The sequence below is a fragment of the Oncorhynchus tshawytscha genome, linkage group LG04, assembly GCF_018296145.1.
Source record: "Oncorhynchus tshawytscha isolate Ot180627B linkage group LG04, Otsh_v2.0, whole genome shotgun sequence".
Taxonomy (NCBI): domain Eukaryota; kingdom Metazoa; phylum Chordata; class Actinopteri; order Salmoniformes; family Salmonidae; genus Oncorhynchus; species Oncorhynchus tshawytscha.
Window position 1 is genome coordinate 71122054 of NC_056432.1, and position 22105 is coordinate 71144158.

General features: G+C 42.3%; 1 protein-coding gene across 3 annotated transcripts; it reads left to right on the forward strand.

Moving 5' to 3' along the window:
- The first annotated feature begins 36 nt into the window (after nt 1-36).
- On the forward strand, nt 37-14871 carry LOC112249315 (zinc finger protein 143). Of its 3 annotated transcripts, XM_024419150.2 has the most exons (16): nt 37-399; nt 1207-1319; nt 1447-1536; nt 1767-1862; nt 2033-2158; nt 2633-2850; nt 2973-3038; nt 3114-3227; nt 3346-3421; nt 3642-3767; nt 3959-4138; nt 4245-4472; nt 5288-5421; nt 11032-11187; nt 11441-11542; nt 14392-14871. In XM_024419150.2, the coding sequence occupies exons 2-16, from the start codon at nt 1214-1216 to the stop codon at nt 14470-14472; spliced, it is 1899 nt and encodes a 632-aa protein (XP_024274918.2). In that variant the 5' UTR covers nt 37-399; nt 1207-1213; the 3' UTR covers nt 14473-14871. The 3 variants fall into 3 exon arrangements, with proteins under 3 accessions (XP_024274918.2, XP_024274916.2, XP_024274917.2); XM_024419148.2 differs by lacking the exon at nt 37-399 and having other exon boundaries at nt 430-1319; XM_024419149.2 differs by lacking the exon at nt 37-399 and having other exon boundaries at nt 430-1319; nt 1779-1862.
- Nucleotides 14872-22105: the final 7234 nt, after the last annotated feature.

Here is a 22105-nt window from a genome sequence, read left to right on the forward strand (position 1 = left end):
AACTTCGGAAACGTTTTTTAGGATTCTATATTTGTTGTGCTGAACGAACAGCACTAATATGAAGTATAATAACAGGTGAAGTGAAATAATTTATTGGAAACCGCTGGAATTTTTGAGCAAAGTCAAGCGGTCGTAATTGTGATCCAGAATGGCGTATGGAACACCCCAAAAGCAGAATGAGAAAAATAAGTGAAAAGGGGAGGTCATCAACCAATGAATGAAAGGACTTTGAACCAATGAGATTACTAGTAGCTTGCGCAACTGAAATATTTGCCAATCATACAGATCATGTCGGGGCAAATGCTATCTTTGTACATGTTCAAGGGTGCGCGCACAGGAGAACATTTCCTGCCCTGATGCATGGTGGTCGAACCGAAGGGATTGTTGGAAATTTTAGAGGTTCGTATAAATGTGGTTTTACCCAGTGTGCCTTTCTACAGCCGTATCCAGTTTGGGAGACGGAAGGGGATAGCTGTGCTCGGCGTTTGCTATGAGAAATATACTCAATTAAACCATAGTTTAAATCATGTATTGTCTAAAAAAAAGTGTATTATTCGCTAGCCCACATGCTAATTAGCACTAGCAAATTATTTGTCCGCGCTCTTCACACTACTAACGAGTTAACGTTAGCAGTTCGCTTAAGAGGCTAATCTGTAAACTCGATTTCCCCATTGACTGTTTCTTTAGCTAAATAACTTTCATTTTCTCCACATTGTTAGCTAGTAGATACATAAATGACAAACTAGCTAGCTAACGTTAAATAAATTATAGATTGTCGGTTAGTTAACGTTAATCGAACATAAACTGTTCTCGGTTAACGTTTCTGTCAAATTTAGTTCGTTCCCTATAGCTACCTAGGTACAGGTAACAAATATCCCATACCAGTCACATTCATATTTGATACGGTAACGTTGTCTGACATAGCTAGCTGAAGCTGCACTGTTGACTTTCCTATCAAGTTCCATCCAACTTGGCAACAACATGAACTGTTGAATCTATCTGCTGTTGTACAACATGTCAGCTGGAAGTTTGATTTTTATTTGTGTACATATCAGATCTAGTAATGCAACATACATTGCTACCTAATTGTATAACGTGGGTCTTGTCGCATCCATAAATGACCATTGTGCCTCAGGCTACTGCAGTGACTGACTGCAGCCACACATACAGTGAATATAATGTGTGTGTGTGTGTTCGTCTGGACAGAGCAACAATGCTTTTGGCTCAGATTAACCGGGACTCCCAGGGCATTGCAGAGTTCCAAAATGCAGGTGGAGACACTCAGCAGGTCACTCTCTGTTTGGCAGAGGCTGTTTCAGGTAAGTTCACTTTCCATTTATTGGTGGGGATTCTGTCGAAGTTTCCAGCAAAGGAAAAAGTTACTTACACATGCTGTTGTACATCTGGAGCCAGTTTTTTTTTTCTTGTGTCATTTTTGTTCAATAGATGGCGATCAGATGGACATGGACACTGTGAGTTTGCAGGCTGTGACTCTTGCAGATGGCTCTACAGCTTACATACAGCACAACCCTAAAGGTAACTCAAATGTCAATCATCTCCAAACATACAGTAATGGAGAGTGGCCATAAAGGTATTGGCTTGACTAACAGTGAACACTGCCCCATAAAGTACCCCCAAACGGTCTGACCATGTAAAAAGAGTTGATAACCTTGCTTGGCCAAGTCATGACAGATTTATTCTTTCTATTGATTATTAGCATGATTTAGTCCATTATTTGATGAGAGCAGTCTGATTGAAGAGTGCAGTCTCCATTTCAGATGGCAAGTTCATGGATGGACAGGTCATTCAGCTGGAGGATGGATCTACTGCATATGTCCAACATGTATCAATGCCAAGAGCAGGTCTGTTTTCCTCTTAGCAATGTTAATTATTGCTGTGTTATAATGAATCATTGCTTATTTTGCTTATTCATATTTGGCTTATTCCTGACACTATTCACTTTAAGATTAAACTGTATTGTAATGGGAAAATTCATATAGTTATCAATATTTCCCAATTTTTACTTATCCAGAGGAGGCCAACAGGTGGACAGGATCCCCTTTGTGTGATGTAATTGGAGGAGATGGTCTGAGACTTGAGGATGGTCAGGCTGTGCAGCTGGAAGATGGCACAACAGCTTACATCCACACTCCAAAAGGTTTGTCTCAATCTTAAAGCTGTGACATGTAACCTTTTGGGCGACCTGACCAAATTCACATAGAAATGTCATTCTCATTGAAAGCAAGTCTAAGTGGTCAATCTGTTCTATGTGCGCTATTTCTATGCTTCCCGATCTTAAATTTAGTTTTTGCATCTTTTACTTTCGGTTTTGTACACATGCTGAAAATATAATAGTTTTGGTTATTGAAAATATTTTTCAGAGATTTAGATGGTACAATGATTCTCTACATTGCTTGTTTTGTCACATAAACTGAAATATTAAGCAAACTTAAAATAAAATGGCAATTAGGAAATGGCAGTGATTTCTGCGTATTTTTAAGATTGTTGTAAACCTTTTGTAAATGTGTTTTTACCCCGTGTTTAATTTTTTTCATCAGAAATTTGGATGGGTAAATTAAATAAAACAACTTTTTGCTATAGGGTATTAAACTTAACTGAAACTCCCTCACAGATACCTATGACCAGAATACCCTGCAGGCTGTTCAGCTGGAGGATGGCACCACAGCTTACATCCAGCACACAGTACAGATGCCTCAGACCAACACCATCCTGGCCATCCAGGCAGATGGAACAGTGTCAGACCTGAACGCTGATGGAACCCTCGACCAAGAGACCATCAACGTGCTGGACCAAGAGACCATCAATGTGCTGGAACAATACACCGCTAAGGTAGTTTGTTTTTGACATTGTATCTTAACAGCTCATCAACTCAGCATTATATGGAATGTTCAAATACCTTATCTGTTTGAGGTAAAATGGTCACTGGTTATTTCCCCCTTTTGTTTTCTCAGGTGGAGGCTGATGATGTCAACTCCGTACTGATGAGAGCTGAGCAAGATTGTGGTGTGCAGATGCAGGTACTATACTTCTCATGTTTATCTATGTCATATCATATTTACCAGCAGCTTACATAGGATACATATTTCTTTCAGATTGTACTTCAAAGGCAGAGTGGTCGTAGTTCTAGGGAGCAGCCTACAGAGAAATCTTTCCGCTGTGACTATGAGGGCTGTGGGAAACTCTACACAACAGCACACCATCTGAAGGTAAAGCACACTCACTCCCTGAAAATGACTTGGGTTCTTGAATGTAGAATGAGTCAGATTCAATTGGTCCAAATGACATCTGTTTATCTTGTGATTTGCTCTTTTCTGCCCTCTGCAGGTACATGAGAGGTACCACACAGGTGACCGGCCATATCTGTGTGATCACCTGGGGTGTGGAAAGAAGTTTGCTACAGGTAATAAACGACCTTCAGACTAATGCAAAGGTCATGAAGCCGAGGTGCTCTAGGCATATGTCATAGCAACCTTGTTGAAATGGCTAAGGAGATATCAGTTTCCTCAGTTTTAACAATTTCTCACTCATTATCTGAACAATGTCGGTCGGTGTGACTGTGATCCATTAAATATACAGCACGTGTTTCCAACTCAGCAAAATGTGTTTTTTTCCCCCAAAAGGGTATGGCCTGAAAAGTCACATCAGGACACATACTGGTGAGAAGCCTTATCGCTGCCAGGAAGTGCACTGTGCAAAGTCGTTCAAGACGTCAGGTGACCTCCAAAAGCACATCAGAACCCACACAGGTACAAAACTTGTCCAGAGTCAGACTTATACCTAGTCTTATCCCTACATATGCAATCTACAGTGTACAAGTAGTTTTTATTTTTGCCCTCGGATTTGGATTAGAAGTCATTTGATCATGCTGTTTATAAATGATCTCATCCATGAACTTGAAGAGGTCTTGAACAAGCTCATCATCCCCTCTGTACTGTAGGAGAGAAGCCATTCATGTGCCCGTTTGAGGGGTGCGGGAGATCGTTTACTACCTCTAACATCAGGAAGGTGCACATTCGCACACACACAGGGGAGAGGCCTTACTACTGTGCAGAGCCTGGCTGTGGGCGAGCCTTTGCCAGTGCCACCAACTATAAGAACCACGTGAGGATCCACACAGGTATGTAGTCCTTCTGTTTCTCTTTGTTAAAAGTCACACAACAGCATTCAGTCCTTTTGTAGTGTGGCCTTTTACAGTGTGATTCATGAATGGGATATATTTACAGGAGAGAAGCCTTACGTTTGCACAGTTCCAGGCTGTGACAAGCGGTTCACAGAGTACTCCAGCCTTTACAAACACCACGTTGTCCACACACCATGCAAGCCCTACAACTGCAACCACTGTGGGAAGACCTACAAGCAGATCTCTACCCTGGCCATGCACAAACGCACAGCGCATAATGTCACAGAGCCCATTGAGGAAGAGCAGGAGGCCTACTATGAACCCCCTACAGGTCAGGCTTGGAAGTCAACACCACCTTACACAGATGTATTAGTCATCAATGGATGACTTCATCTTATTTGTCTTTCCTCCTCTGTTTTTTGGGGAGGAGGAAAAAAAAGAACCCAACCTATGTGTACGAAGGTGTAACTAGTGGTGACCTAATAACCATAAACATACAGGTAACTGCCAAAACAAAGGCCAACATAGTGTCGTAATAGGACGTTGGGCCGCCAGAACCGCTTCAATGCGCATTGGCATACAAGTGTCTGGAACTCTATTTGATGGATGTGACACCTTTCTTCCATGAGAAATTCCATAATTTTGTTTTTAGTTGAAGGTGATGGAAAACGCTGTCTCAGGCCCACTCCAGAATCTCCCATAAGTGTTCAATTGAGTTGAGATCTGGTGGCTGAGACACACACTCTTTAAACCCCCTATGCTCCTTGTAGATCCCTCTTTCAGATAAACTGAGATCTCTTCTTCTAGCCATGGTAGCCAAAATAATAGGTAAATGGGCATTTTATACATTACCCTAAAAATGATGGGATGTTTTTGAATTGCTTAATTAACTCAGGAACCACACCTGTGTGGAAGAACCTGCTTTCAATATACTTTGTACTCCTAATTTGCTCAAGCGTTTGCTTTATTTTGGCAGTTACCTGTAGATTACCTCTAAAGTCTGACGTATACCTCAGGGTTTAAAGGTTGACTCACGGTGAATCACTGACTGCTGTTATGCCCTTATCAGGACTGCAACCAGAGTAATGACTTGAGTCACGAGACAATTATTGAGAAATGTCATTGTTGTTATTCCATGTGTTTCAGAGGCCATCGATGATCCCTCAGTGAATTTTGCCCAGGTTGAGGAGGAGGAGGAGGAGTCCTGTTCGGAACAGATGACTGAGGCCATTGGTCAGCAGCATGTGCAGCTCATAACACACCCAGATGGAACCCAACAGGTTAGTTTAAAAGAAATGGTGTCTGCACATTAATTTAATAATTTCACCTGAAGTGTACCACACCCGTATTTATAGCCATAGGACAAGCATCAATTAGAGCAGTCTATACATGTAAGTTGAAAGGCGATTTTTATATATGATGTGTGTGGGTGTATATACACAGCATTCTGTATACATCTGGCCCTTCTATGGACACTGTGTTAACGAACCTCCAAACGAGCTTCAATGCCATACAACACTACTTCCGCGGCTTCCAACTGCTTTTAAATGCTAGTAAAACTAATTGCATGCTCTTCAACCAATTTCTGCCTGCACCCGCCCACCCGTCTAGCATCACTACTCTGGATGGTTCTGACTTAGAATATGTGGACAACTACAAATATCTAGGTGTTTGGTTAGACTGTAAACTCTCCTTCCAGACATATTAAGCATCTAGAATCAGCTTCCTATTTCGCAACAAAGCCTCCTTCACACATGCTGTCAAACATACCCTCGTAAAACAGACAATCCTAACGATCCTTGATGACGTCATTTACAAAATAGCCTCCAACGATCTACTCAGACTGCATCCAATTTGCTATCACAGTGCCATTCGTTTTGTCACCAAAGCCCCATATACAGTTGAAGTCAGAAGTTTACATACCATAGCCAAATACATTTAAACTCAGTTTTTCACAATTCCTGCCATTTTAATTCTAGCAAAAAATTCCCTCTCTTAGGTCTGTTAGGATCACCACTTTATTTTAAGAATGTGAAATGTCAGAATAATAGTAGAGGGAATGATTTATTTCAGCTTTTATTTCTTTCATCACATTCCCAGTGGGTCAGAAGTTTACATACACTCAATTAGTTTTTGGTAGCATTGCCTTGAAATTGTTTAACTTGGGTCAAACGTTTCAGGTAGCCTTCCACAAGCTTCCCACAATAAGTTTGGTGAATTTTGGCCCATTCCTCGTGACAGAGCTAGTGTAACTGAGTCAGGTTTGTAGGCCTCCTTGCTCGCATATGCTTTTTCAGTTCTGCCCACAAATTTTCTATAGGATTGAGGTCAGGGCTTTTTGATGGCGACTCCAATACCTTGACTTTGTTGTCCTTAAGCCATTTTGCCACAAATTTGGAAGAATACTTGGGGTCATTGTCTATTTGGAAGACCCATTTGCGACCAAGCTTTAACTTCCTGACTGATGTCTTGAGATTTGGCTTCAATATATCCTCATGATGCCATCTATTTTGTGAAGTGCACCAGTCCCTCCTGCAGCAAAGCACCCCAACAACATGATGCTGCCACCTCCTGAATTTACGGTTAGGATGGTGTTCTTCTGCTTGCAAGCCTCTCCCTTTTTCCTCCAAGCATAACGGTGGTCATTATGGCCAAACAGTTGTATTTTTGTTTCATCAGACCAGAAGACATTTCTCCAAAAAAGTACGGTCTTTGTCCCCATGTGCACTTGCAAACCTTAGTCTGGCTTTGTTATGGTGGTTTTGGAGCAGTGGCTTCTTCCTTGCTGAGCGACCTTTCCGGTAATGTCGATATAGGACTCGTTTTACTGTGGATATAGATACTTTTGTACCTGTTTTCTCCATCTTCACAACGTCCTTTGCTGCTGTTCTGGGATTGATTTTCACTTTTCACACCAAAGTACGTTCATCTCTAGGAGACAGCATGCGTCTCCTTCCTGAGCGGTATGACCCCATGGTGTTTATACTTGCGTACTATTGTTTGTACAGACGAACGCGGTACCTTCAGGCATTTCATCCAAGGATGAACCAGACTTGTGGACGTCTACAATTTTTTTTATCTAAGGTCCTGGCTGATTTATTTTGATTTTCCCATGATGTCAAGCAAAGAGGTACTGAGTGTGAAGGTAGGCCTTGAAATGCATCCACAGGTACACCTCCAATTGACTCAAATGATGTCAATTAGCCCATCAGAAGCTTCTAAAGCCATGACATATTTTTCTGGAATTTTCCAAGCTGTTTAAAGGCAAGGTCTACTTTGTGTATGTAAACTTCTGACCCACTGGAATTGTGATACTCTGAATTATATGTGAAATAATCTGTCTGTAAACAGTTGTTGGAAAAATTACTTGTGTCATGCACAAAGTAGATGTCCTAGCCGACTTGCCAAAACTATAGTTTGTTCACAAGAATTTTGTGGAGTGGTTGAAAAATGAGTTTTAATGACTCCAACCTAAGTGTATGTAAAGTTACGACTTCAACTGTACTACCCACAACTGCGACCTGTATGCTCTCATTGGCTGGCCCTTACTACTACACCCACTGGCTCCAGGTCATCTATAAGTCTTTGCCAGGTAAAGCCCCGCCTTATCTCAGCTCACTGGTCACCATAGCAAAACCCACCCGTAGCACGCACTCCAGCAGGTATATTTCACTGGTCATCCCCAAAGCCAACACCTACTTTGGCCACCTTTCCTTCCAGGTCTCTGCTGCCAATGACTGGAACGAATTGCAAAAATCACTGAATCTGGAGTCTTATATCTCCCTCTCTAACTTTAAGCATCAGCTGTCAGAGCAGCTTACCGATCACTGTACCTGTACACAGCCCTTCTGTAAAGCACACCCAACTACCTCATCCCCATTATTTATTTGTTTGCTCTTTTGCACCCCAGTATCTCTACTTGCACATCATCATCTGCACATCTATCACTCCAGTGTTAATGCTAAATTGTAATTATTTCGCCACTATGGCCTATTTTTTTGCCTTACCTCCCTAATCTTACTTCATTTGCACACACTGTACATTGATTTTTCTATTGTTATTGACTGTACGTTTGTTTATCCCATGTGTAACTCTGTTTTTGTCGCACTGCTTTGCTTTATCTTGGCCAGGTCGCAGTTGTAAATGAGAACTTATTCTCAACTGGTTAAATAAAGGTGAAATACAGAAAGTGTTCAGATCCCTTCAATTTTTCCACATTTTGTTACATTACAGCCTTATTCTAAAATGGATTATAGTTTTTTTATTTTCATTAAAATTACACACAATACCCCATAATGACAAAGCAAATACTCATTTTTAGAAAACTGAAATATACGTTTACATAAGTATTCAGACTCAGTACTTTGTTGAAGCACCTTTGGCAGCGTTTACAGCCTCGAGTCATATGTATGATGCTACAAGCTTCGCACACCTGTATTTGGGGAGTTTCTCTCTTCTCTGCAGATCCTCTCAAGCTCTGTCAGGTTGGATGAGGTGGTTGCTGCACAGCTATTTTCAGGTCTCCCCAGAGATGTTTGATCGAGCGGGTTCAAGTCGTCCGGGCTTTGGCTGGACATTCAGCTTTGGGACATTCAAAGACTTGTCCCAAAGCCCCTCCTAAGTTGTCTGGACTGTGTTTGTTGTCCTGTTGGAAGGTGAACTTTTTATTGTTTTACCTTCCTTTATTTAACTAGGTAAGTCAGTTAAGAACAAATTCGTATTTACAATGACAGCCTACCCCGGCCAAACCCTAACCCAGACGACGCTGGGCCAATTGAGAGCCACCCTATGCGACTCCCAATCATAGCCGGTTGTGATATAGCCTGGAAACTAACCAGGGTCTGTAATGACTCCTCTAGCACTGAGATGCAGTGCGCCACTCGGCAGCCCTGGAGCATGTTTTCATCAAGGATCTCTGTACTTTGCTCTGTTCACCTTTGCCTCGATCCTGATGAGTCTCCCAGTCCATGCCACTGAAAAACATCCCCACAGCATGATGCTGCCAACACCATGCTTCACCATAGGGATGGTGCCAGTTTTCCTCCAGATGTGATTTTTGGCATTCAGGTATAAGAAATTAATCTTGATTTCATCAGACTAGAGAATCTTTCTCATGGTCTGAGAGTCCTTTATGTGCCCTTTGGCAAACTCCAAGTAGGCTGTTTTATACCTTTTAATGAGGAGTGTCTTCCGTCTGACCACTTTACCATAAAGGCCTGATTGGTGGGGTGCTGCAGAGATGGTTGTCCTTCTGGAAGGTTCTCCCATCTCCACAGAGGAACTCTGGAGCTCTTTCAGAGTGACCATCGGGTTATTGGTCACCTCCCTGACTGAGGTCCTTCTCCCCTGATTGCTCAGGAAGAGTCTTGGTGGTTCCAAACTTAATCCATTTAAGAATGATGGAAAACGCTGTGTTCTTTGGGACTTTCAATGCTGCAGAAATGTTTTGGTACCCTTCCCTAGATCTGTGCACTGACACAATCCTGTCTCGGAGCTCTATGGACAATTTCTTTGACCTCATGCCTTGGTTTTTGCTCTGACATGCACTGTCAACTGTGGAACCTTATAAAAACAGGTGTGTGTCTTTCCAAATCATGTCCAATCAATTGCATTTTACACAGTTGGACTCTAATCAAGTTGTCGAAACATCTCAAGGATGATCAATGGAAACATGATGCACCTGAGCTCAATTTCGAGTCTCCTAGCAAAGGGTCTGTATACTTATGTAAATAAGGTATTTCTGTTATTTTTAATACATGTGCAAACATTTCTAAACCCGTTTTTCGCTTTGTCATTATCGGGAATTGTGTGTAGATTGCTGAGAATAAAAATAAATCAATTTTAGATTAAGGCTATATATAACATAACAGTGGGGGGTGAATAAGGTGTCTGAATACTTAACAAATGCACTGTATTTATTTATTGATTGAATATTATAACCATGTAGACATTTTATGTCAGGTAGACAAAACATATGTTGATACCAAATAGTAGTTGTCATAATAATAAATGAATTAGATGGCATTCACAAGAAATGGCTTAAAGGATGGAAATGTTGTTTGTGAATAAAGGTGTGTGGTGGAGCTTGTGCGGGTGCAGGCTCTTTATTTTCTACCTAGTTTTTTTGGCCCCGCACCCCACTAAAGGATGTGTGTTTGAACACACTTCACTACCCAACAGGTTAGCAAATACTAAACTAGAATGAGCATATTCATTATATTTCTATGTTACCTCTCTTAATTAATGTCTCAACAACCCCATTTATCCCCCTAAATCTTCACACCTCTTTACCCATGGCACCGTACACTGAGGATGTTTTACATGCACACTAATAATTAAATATGAGACTGATTATGACAGAGGGCCAAGTATGGCATTAGTTGTTTAAACCCTTACCTACGCTTATCTTAATCAGTGTATGGTCATAATCGAACTAAGCGATTAAAACACCTGGTTTTCTGAGCAATCTTTCCAATTATAAGGACATGCAAACAGTTCAATCGGCGTTCCAGCAGTGTATTTGTTCTGCACATGTGCCAGTACTGCAAGCCTCCCTCTTATGCGCGAGTGAAGTGAGATTGGAAAAACGGAAAGTATGCATCTTAAATAGTTGTCACATACAAATGTTATACATTAAGTGTACACAACATTAAGAATACCTTCCTAATATTGAGTTTCAACCCCCACCCCCCGTACCCTCAGAACAGCCTCAATTCATCTGGCATGGACTGTACAAGGTGTCGAAAGCGTTCCACAGGGATACTGGCCCATGTTAACTCCAATGCATCCCACAGAAGACCGCTTTGTTTAGCTATACAATATTTCATTGAGGGCAAATGGTAAGTTATAAGTTAGTGTATGATAAAATGTTACATGCTTTTCATTCCCAGGTCAGTATCTCCCAGGCTGACATGCAGGCATTGGGAAACACAATTACCATGGTAACCAGTGATGGCACCACCTTCACGGTTCCTTCCCATGAAATGCTTAATGCAGATGGTACACATTCAGTCACCATGGTAGCAGCAGATGGTACAGAAGAGCAGGTGAGTTTTACTAAAACTTTACCACCATGATCTGAAATCCCTAAATGTGTCCCTGTGTTTAGTTCTGTTTGATACCTTAACAGTGACAGAACTAGAATGATGACTAGTGATTCTATTTCTATCAATGCACCCACAGCAAACGCCAATAGAACTGTACTTTCCACTTAATGGGCAAAACCCCTTTTCAGACTTACTAATCATTGTCATTTGTGATGCGTTTTGGACTTAATACATGTTGGACCCCCCCCCCCAGGTGGCCATTGATTTGGCCTCCTTTCAGGGCATGCAGACAGAGGAGGGGGTTCACCCTGTCACTCTGTTAGCCACCTCAAACGGCACACAGATCGCTGTCCAGGTAGGGGACTCCCTCTGACACAAAACACCAAGTATTGCAACATATTGCAACATACAAGCAGGCCACACAATATATTCCCATTGGATGCTGAGAAGAATAATGAGTTGAAATGACACTGCAGTAGCTTTAACAAACAGCTGTTTGTTAGCCTAACTCACAGCCTTACAAAGAAGTACAGTGCATTATATTGTAGTCACTGAGCTGGCCTACAGCAGTGTGAATCTGAGATTTAGGCCTCTTTTTGTATTGACCATCACTAAGGGTCCTATTCAGTCTTGAGGTACATGTGTTTTAGAAACTCTGCACCTCTCCTGTCTATTCCAGACAAATCCATTGCTAAATAGAAACAAAAACATTCAGTGTGTTGGTATTTATTTGTTTTCAATGATCACATCAGTCCTTCCATTGTGATGTTAATACAAGGTGTTTTAAGTAAATAAGGTTAGTCTTGACTCATCCTTGTAGACGCCATCCTTCAGTCTGCTATGTAGGTTTGCTTCCCTTTGACGCCTTTTGTTTACTGCAATGGGAGGAGACTTCATTTTTAAACTAAAGTATCTAATGTGGTGGTTCATTTCTTTACTATCAAATGAGGAGAGACAAACTTAGCACACAAGTCAGTTATACTTAAAATAAATCTTTATTCACTAATAAGTGAATAATATTTAATAATAATAATTAATAAGGGAGCAGGTCAATACAACACACACATGTACATTGGGGAGAACAAGTATTTGATACACTGCCGATTTTGCAGGTTTTCCTACTTACAAAGCATGTAGAGGTCTGTCATTTTTATCATAGGTACACTTCAACTGTGAGACGGAATCTAAAACAAAAATCCAGAAAATCACATTGTATGATTTTTTAAAAGTAATTAATTTGCATTTTATTGCATGACATAAGTATTTGATCACCTACCAACCAGTAATAATTCCAGCTCTCACAGACCTGTTAGTTTTTCTTTAAGAAGCCCTCCTGTTCTACACTCATTACCTGTATAAAAGACACCTGTCCACACACTCAATCAAACAGACTCCAACCTCTCCACAATGGCCAAGACCAGAGAGCTGTGTAAGGACATCAGGGATAAAATTGTAGACCTGCACAAGGCTGGGATGGGACAATGGGCAAGCAGCTTGGTGAGAAGGCAACTACTGTTGGCACAATTATTTAAAAAATGGAAGAAGTTCAAGATGACAGTCAATCACCCTCGGTCTGGGGCTCCATGCAAGATCTCACCTCGTGGGGCATCAATGATCATGAGGAAGGTGAGGGATCAGCCCAGAACTACACGGCAGGACCTAGTCAATGACCTGAAGAGAGCTGGGACCACAGTCTCAAAGAAAACCATTAGTAACACACTACGCCGTCATGGATTAAAATCCTGCAGCGCACGCAAGGTCCCCCTGCTCAAGCCAGCGCATGTCCAGGCCCGTCTGAATTTTGCCAATGACCATCTGGATGATCCAGAGGAGGAATAGGAGAAGGTCATGTGGTCTGATGAGACACACACAGCTTTTTGGTCTAAACTCCACTCGCTGTGTTTGGAGGAAGAAGGATGAGTACAACCCCGAGAACACCATCCCAACCGTGAAGCATGGAGGTGGAAACAACATCATTCTTTGGGGATGTTTTTCTGCAAAGGGGACAGGACGACTGCACCGTATTAAGGGGAGGATGGATGGGGCCATGTATCGTGAGATCTTGGCCAACAACCTCTTTCCTCAGTAAGAGCTTTGAAGATGGGTCGTGGCTGGGTCTTCCAGCATGACAACGACCCAAAACACACAGCCAGGGCAACTAAGGAGTGGCTCCGTAAGAAGCATCTCAAGGTCCTGGATTGGCCTAGCAAGTCTCCAGACCTGAACCCAATAGAAAATCTTTGGAGGGAGCTGAAAGTCCGTATTGCCCAGCGACAGCCCCGAAACCTGAAGGATCTGGACACGGTCTGTATGGAGGAGTGGGCCAAAATCCCTGCTGCAGTGTGTGCAAACCTGGTCAAGAACTACAGGAAACGTATGATCTCTGTAATTGCAAACAAAGGTTTCTATACCAAATATTGAGTTCTGTTTTTCTGATGTATCATACTTATGTCATGCAATAAAATGCAAATTAATTACTTAAAAATCATACAATGTGATTTTCTGGATTTTTGTTTTAGATTCCGTCTCTCACAGTTGAAGTTTACCTATGATAAAAATGACAGACCTCTACATGCTTTGTAAGTAGGAAAACCTGCTAAATCGACAGTGTATCAAATACTTGTTCTCCCCACTGTGTGTGTGTGTGTGTGTGAATCGATTGAGTGCTCTACGATAATGATGGCTGGTCGCCAAATTTGTTGAGAGCCCCGAGACAAAAGTACAAAGGTATTTTATAGCCAAGATACACCCCTTTCAGTCTACATGCCGAAAAACAGATGGGTCACAAGGTAAAGATTTGTATAAAAGATACTGTCTGCTGTGAATTCTAAGTATCTGCCTTAAAAACAGTTATCTTTGTGTAGAGACCAAGATCTTGCCCTGGGGTCATCTCTCCCTGGTTCCATATAGAACAAAACATTAACTCATGCTCCAGATTGTGGTCTCTTCAGGTTTTATCACCCAAAATACATTGTAAATCTCCTGTCAGTGTTATCTCCCAGAGGCCCACTTTCAGTTCACACAGACAATAGTTCTAAGAACCCTCTATTCTGTTGCATAAAAAAACATTTGATACAATAAAAGTATTTTGCTCTCGCACTAATTACGAGATTTTGTATTATGTTACTTACACCTGATCAGACCATCAATTTTGCGTAAATAATATTGTTTTCTCAGTGTGATTTCAACCTTTCTGTTTCTTAGCTCAGTGAACAACCTTCACTCGAAGAAGCCATCAGGATAGCATCAAGAATACAACAAGGAGAGATGGGATTGGATGATTAGATAAGATAAGCCTTTCAATTTCTATTGAAATATTTGATATGACGAGAACAACTGATCTATACAAATTCTACAGTTTTCTGACTTAAGGGTATTGTTCTTAAATCAAACATGGAATTCTTTATTAAGATTTGTAAATAGACATTTTGATATGGCTGCACCAAGAGTCTGTAATGCTGAAACATCCATTACTTTGTTGAGTAAGATGTGTGTTGCTGCATGAATGATATTAAGAAATGTAAGGTGTGTTTGGACTTTTGGTACCATTTTTCCATGTGTGAATATTGTATTCTGTGTATATACAGTAAATAGCCAATGTTTTGAATCCAGCATATATTTTAACTTTGAATGTGTACAAATAATGGATACACATTGGTTGTTAAATAAAGCAGTACAATTCTATATATTTGCACTAATTGTTTTTGTGATAATGTTGTAGATTTATCATCTGAAATCTACTTGATTACTATTGAAACAGAATATTGTTTAGTATTTTATTGAATTTATTTGTATGTGTAAGACCCAGTGTGATATTTGTTGATAGCAAGTGCTTAAAATGTCTACCACATCTTTACGTCAACTCATACTATTATATGAGCAGTTAGACAATTCTTATCAACATAAGATTTAAGATTTTTGGGCATATTTGCTTTTTGTGTAAATAATTGAATGATATACCAAGAAGCAATTTCAGAAATGATCAATGTATATTGTGAATGCTATAAGATTAGCTGAGGTTTATAAAATGGCGCTGGAAGAAATGGCAGCAGTTTTACGGGCACCCAGCCAATTGTGCTATTATGTGTTTGTTTTTTTTGTGTTATTTCTAACTTATTTTGTACAGAATGTTTCTGCAACTGTATCTTACAGCAAAAAAGAGCTTCTGGATATCAGGACCGAGATCACTCACTTTGGATTAGAATATTTTTTTCTTCAACAAACACCCCACAGGACCGCCATCTCCGTTATTTGCAAGAGGAAGCGACGCAGGAACAGAGGACAAAGAGCCGGATGCCTGGTCAGGACCCGGAGAAGGCGACTGGGGAAGCTGCCGTTACCGTCAATACTACTCGCCAACGTGCAATCATTGGACAATACATTAGATGAGGTACGATCACGAATATCCTACCAACGGGACATCAAAAACTGTAATATCCTATGTTTCACAGAATCGTGGCTGAATGACGACATGGATATTCAGGTAGCGGGATATACGCTGCACCGGCAAGATAGAACAGGGTTCTGTGCATATTTGTAAACAACAGCTGGTGCACGAAATCTAAGGAAGTCTAGATTTTGCTTGCCTGAAGTAGAGTATATTGTGATAAATTGCAGGCCACACTACTTGCTTAGAGAGTTTTCAGCTATACTTTTTGTGGCTATTTACTACCACAGACAGATGTCAGTAAGACCGCACTCTGTCAGCTGTATAAGGAAATAAGCAAACAGGAAACCACTCACCCAGAGGCGGTGCTCCTAGTGGCCGGAGGCTTTAATGGAGGGAAATTTAAATCCGTTCTACCAAGTTTCTATCAACATGTTAAATGTGCAACCAGGCAGAAAAAAATTCTAGCTCACCTGTACTCCACACACAGAGACGTGTAAAAAACTCTCTCTTGCCCTCCATTTGGTAAATCCAACCACAACTCTATCCTCCTGATTCCTGCTTACAAGCAAAAATTAAAGCAGGAAGCAACAGTGACTCGGTCTATCAAAAAGTGGTCAGATGAAGCAGATACTAAACTACAGGACTGTTTTGCTATCACAGACTGGAACATGTTCCAGGATTCTTCCGATGGCATTGAGGAGTACACCACATCAGTCACTGGCTTTATCAATAAGTGCATCGAGGACGTCGTCCCCACAGTGACTGTACGTACATACACCCCAACCAGAAGCAATGGATTACAGGCAACATTCGCACTGAGCTAAACGGTAGAGCTGCCGCTTTCAAGGTGCGGGACTCTAACCCGGAAGCTTCCAAGAAATCCTGCTATGCCCTGCGACGAACCATCAAACAGGCAAAGCGTCAACACAGGGCTAAGTTTGAATCATACTACACCCGCTCCGACGCTCGTCTTATGTGGCAGGGCTTGAAAACTACTACAGACTACAAAGGGAAGCACAGCTGCGAGCTGCCCGTGACACAAGCCTACCAGACGAGCTAAATCACTTCTATGCTCGCTTCGAGGCAAGCAACACTGAGGCATGCATGAGAGCATCAGCTGTTCCTGACGACTGTGTGATCACACCCTCCGTAGCCAACGTGAGTAAGACCTTTAAACTGGTCAACATACACAAGGCTGCGTGGCCAGACGGATTACCAGGACGTGTGCTCCAGGCATGTGCTGACCGACTGGCAGGTGTCTTCACTGACATTTTCAACATGTCCCTGAATGAGTCTGTAATACCAACATGTTTCAAGCAGACCACCATAGTCCCTGTGCCCAAGATCACAAAGGCAACCTGCCTAAATGACTACAGACCTGTAGCACTCACGTCCGTAGCCATGAAGTGCTTTGAAAGGTTAGTTATGGCTCACAACACCATTATCCCAGAAACCCTAGACCCACTACAATTTGTATACCGCCCAAACAGATCCACAGATGATGCAATCTCTATTGCACTCCACACTGCCCTTTCCCACCTGGACAAAAGGAACACTTATGTGAGAATGCTATTCATTGACTACAGCTCAGCATTCAACACCATAGTACCCTCAAAGCTCATCACTAAGCTAAGGATCTTGGGACTAAACACCTCCCTCTGCAACTGGATACTGGTCTTCCTGACGGGCCGCCCCCAGGTGGTGAGGGTAGGTAGCAACACATCTGCCATGCTGATCCTCAACACTGAAGCTCCACAGGGGTGTGTGCTCAGTCCCCTCCTGTACTCCCTGTTCACCCACGACTGCATGGCCAGGCACGACTCCAACACCATAAAGTTTGCAGACAACACAAAAGTGGTAGGCCTGATCACAGACAACAACGAGACAGCCTATTGGGAGGAGGTGAGGGCCCTCGGAGTGTGGTGTCAGGAAAATAACCTCACACTCAACGTCAACAAAACTAAGGAGATGATTGTGGACTTCAGGAAACAGCAGAGGGAACACCCCCATCCACATCGATGGAACAGTAGTGGAGAGGGTAGCAAGTTTTAAGTTCCTCGGCATACACATCACAGACAAACTGAATTGGTCCACTCACACAGACAGCATCGTGAGGAAGGCGCAGCAGCGCCTCTTCAACCTCAGGAGGCTGAAGAAATTCGGCTTGTCACCAAAAGCACTCACAAACTTCTACAGATGCACAATCGAGAGCATCCTGGCGGGCTGTATCACCGCCTGGTATGGCAACTGCACCGCCCTCAACCGTAAGGCTCTCCAGAGGGTAGTGAGGTCTGCACAACGCATCACCGGGGGGCAAACTACCTGCCCTCCAGGACACCTACACCACCCGATGCTACAGGAAGGCCATAAAGATCATCAAGGACATCAACCACCCGAGCCACTGCCTGTTCACCCCGCTGCCATCCAGAAGGCGAGGTCAGTACAGGTGCATCAAAGCTGGGACCGAGAGACTGAAAAACAGCTTCTATCTCAAGGCCATCAGACTGTTAAACAGCCACCACTAACATTGAGTGGCTACTGCCAACACACTGTCAATGACACTGACTCTACTCCAGCCACTTTAATCATGGGAATTGATGGGAAATGATGTAAATATATCACTAGCCACTTTAAACAATGCTACCTTATATAATGTTACTTACCCTACATTGTTCATCTCATATGCATACGTTGATACTGTACTCTATATCATCGACTGCATCCTTATGTAATACATGTATCACTAGCCACTTTAACTATGCCACTTGGTTTACATACTTATCTCATATGTATATACTGTACTCGATATCATCTACTGTATCTTGCCTATGCTGCTCTGTACCATCACTCATTCATATATCCTTATGTACATATTCTTTATCCCCTTACACTGTGTATGACAGTAGTTTTTTTTGTTGGAATTTTTAGTTAGATTACTTGCTCGTTATTACTGCATTGTCGGAACTAGAAGCACAAGCATTTTGCTACACTCGCATTAACATCTGCTAACCATGTGTATGTGACAAATAAAATTTGATTTGATTTGAGGTCAGAGACCTGGCCGTGTGGTGCCAGAATAATAACCTATCCCTCAACGTAACCAAGACTAAGGAGATGATTGTGGACTACAGGAAAAGGAGGACCGAGCACGCCCCCATTCTCATCGACGGGGCTGTAATGGAACAGGTTGAGAGCTTCAAGTTCCTCGGTGTCCACATCAACAACAAACTAGAATGGTCAAACACACCAAGACGGTCGTAAAGATTTCGCGACAAAGCCTATTCCCCCTCAGGAAACTAAAAAGATTTGGCATGGGTCCTGAGATCCTCAAAAGGTTCTACAGCTGCAACATCGAGAGCATGCTGACTGGTTGCATCACTGCCTGGTACGGAAATTGCTCGGCCTCTTGCTTGGCGTACGGCCCAGAACATCACTGGGGCTAAGCTGCCTGCCATCCAGGACCTCTTCACCAGGCGGTGTCAGTGGAAGGCCCTAAAATTTGTCAAAGACCCCAGCCACCCCAGTCATGGTCTGTGAGAGCCTGAAATCTTGCTTGTTTGTAGGTGACCAAATACTTATTTTCCACCATAATTTGCAAATAAATTCATAAAAAATACTACAATGTGATTTTTCTGGATTTTTTTCCCCAGATTTTGTCTGTCATAGTTGAAGTGTACCTATGATGAAGATTACAGGCCTCATCTTTTTAAGTGGGAGAACTTGCACAATTGGTGGCTGACTAAATACTTTTTTGCCCAACTGTACATTCATGTACATACTACCTCAATTGGGCCGACCAACCAGTGCTCCTGCACATTGGCTAACCTGGCTATCTGTATTGTGTCTCACCACCCGCCAACCCTTCTTTTACGCTACTGCTACTTTCTGTTCATCATATGTAGTCACTTTAACCATATCTACATGTACACACTACCTCAATCAACCTGACTAATCGGTGTCTGTATGTAGCGTCGCTACTGTATGTAGCGTCGCTACTGTATATAGCCTCGCTACTGTATATAGCCTGTTTTTTTACCTACCTTGTTCACCTATTGGTTTGAGCCTGTAAGTAAGCATTTCACTGTAAGGTCTACTACACCTGTTGTATTCAGCGCACTTGACAAGTAAGCTTTGATTTGATATGCTCAATGGCAATGAATTAAGCTAAAATTCCCTCAATCTCTCACAAATTATCAAGGAACCCACCAGGTACAGCCCTAAATCCATAAACATGGGCACCCTCATAGATATTATCCTGACCAACTTGCCCTCCAAATACACCTCTGCTGTTTTCAATCAGGATCTCAGCGATCACTGCCTCATTGCCTGCATCCACTATGGGTCCGCGGTCAAACGACCACCCCTCAACTGTCAAACGCGCCTTAAACACTTCTGCGGGCAGGCCTTTCTAATCGACCTGGCTCGGGTATCCTGGAAGGATATTGATCCCATCAGTCGAGGATGCCTGGTCGTGTTTTTTTTTTTTAAGTAATTTCCTCACCATCTTAAATAAGCATGCCCCTTTCAAAAAATGTAGAACTAAGAAACAGATATAGCCCTTGGTTCACTCCAGACCTGACTGCCCTTGACCAGCACAAAAATATCCTGTGGCGGACTGCAATAGCATCGACTAGTCCCCGCGATATGCATCGACTAGTCCCCGCGATATGTTCAGGGAGGTCCGGAACCAATACATGAAGTCAGTCAGGAAAGCAAAGGCTAGCTTTTTCAAACAGAAATTTGCATCCTGTAGCTCTAACTCCAAAAGGTTTTGGGACACTGTAAAGTCCATAGAGAAGAAGAGCACCTCCTCCCAGCTGCCCACTGCACTGAGGTTAGGTAACACGGTCACCACCGATTTAATCCATGATAATTGAACATTTCAATAAGCATTTCTGTATTTCCGCAGCTACTTGCCCAAGCCTTCCCAGCTTTTCCTTTACCCAAATCCAGATAGCAGATGTTCTGAAAGTGCTGCAAAACCTGGACCCGTACAAATCAGCTGGGCTAGATAATCTGGACCCTCTCTAAAATTATCCGCCGCCATTGTTGCAACCCCTATTACCAGTCTGTTCAACCTCTCTTTCGTATCGTCCGAGATCCCCAAAGATTGGAAAGCTGCCGCGGTCATCTCCCTCTTCAAAGGGGGTGACACTCTAGACCCAAACTGTTATAGACCTATATCCATCCTGCCCTGCCTTTCTAAAGTCTTCGAAAGCCAAGTTAAAAAACGGATCACTAACCATTTCGAATACCACCTCTGCTGTGCAATCCGGTTTCCGAGCTGGTCACGGATATACCTCAGCCACGCTCAAGGTCCTAAACAATATCATACCTGCCATCGATAAAAGACAGTACTGTGCAACCGTCTTCATCGACCTGGCCAAGGCTTTCGGCTCTGTCAATCACTGTATTCTTATCGGCAGACTCATTAGCCTTGGTTTCTCAAATGACTGCCTCGCCTGGTTCACCAACTACTTCGCAGACAGAGTTCAGTGGGGATATCGAAGGGCCTGTTGTCCGGACCTCTGGCAGTCTCTATGGGGGTACCACAGGGTTCAATTCTCGGGACGACTCATTTCTCTGTATATATCAACGATGTCGCTCTTGCTGCGGGTGATTCCCTGATCCACCTCTACGCAGACACCATTTTGTATACATCTGGCCTTTCTTTAGACACTGTGTTAAAACCTGTTAAGCCTCCCCCTACTTTTCGGAAATTCTGTTAAAAATCGCGCAACATTTTGGCGTCCTGCTACTCAGGCCAGGAATATAGTATATGCATATGATTAGTATGTGTGTATAGAAAACACTCAGACGTTTCCAAAACTGTTTAAATCACGGCTGTGACTATAACAGAACGTCTGTTTCATCGAAAAGCGCAGGAAAATCTGATCACTGGAGATGGAAAAAAATATCCATGCGCCACTCCCAGGAATTGTTAAAGGTGAACCGTATTAAATGAGGCCGAGCTTGCAGTACCTACAGCTTCCACAGGATGTATAGAGTCTCCTCATTTGATTCTGATTTGATTCTTGGTAGATCCGACCAAAGGGAACCGATTCCTCCGACCACCAACCTGAGGCATTGTCTCTGTGTTTTTCCGGACATTTTTCCACACGGCCAACTATCGAATTTACATCGCCTCCTGATGATTTTTATAGCTTATTAACGTGTAGTTATACCTAAAGTTGCATTAGAAAGGTATTTCAAGTGTTTTGTGAAAGTTTATCGTCGAATTTTTAACTTTTAAAAAATGACGTTACGTTATGAAACGCTATTTTTTTCCGTTTATCACACAGTCTTCATAGATCGATATCTAGGCTATATATGGACCGATTTAATCCAAAAAAAGACCCAGTATTGATTATGGGACATCAAGGTGTGCCAAGAAAGAAGATGGTCAAAGGTAATTAATGTTTTATATTTTATTGTGCGGTTTGTGTAGCGCCGACTATGCTAATTCTTTTGTTTACATCCCCTACGGGTCTTTTGGGGTGTTGCATGCTATCAGATAATAGCTTCTCA

Bases quoted from the DNA above. Each gene is read 5' to 3' on its own strand.
- LOC112249315 (XM_024419148.2), top strand. From the start codon at position 1,118: ATGACCATTGTGCCTCAGGCTACTGCAGTGACTGACTGCAGCCACACA. The intron at 2,159-2,632 runs GTTTGTCTCAAT...ACTCCCTCACAG, and splicing joins TTACATCCACACTCCAAAAG to ATACCTATGACCAGAATACC. The intron at 5,422-11,031 runs GTTAGTTTAAAA...TTTCATTCCCAG, and splicing joins ACCCAGATGGAACCCAACAG to GTCAGTATCTCCCAGGCTGA.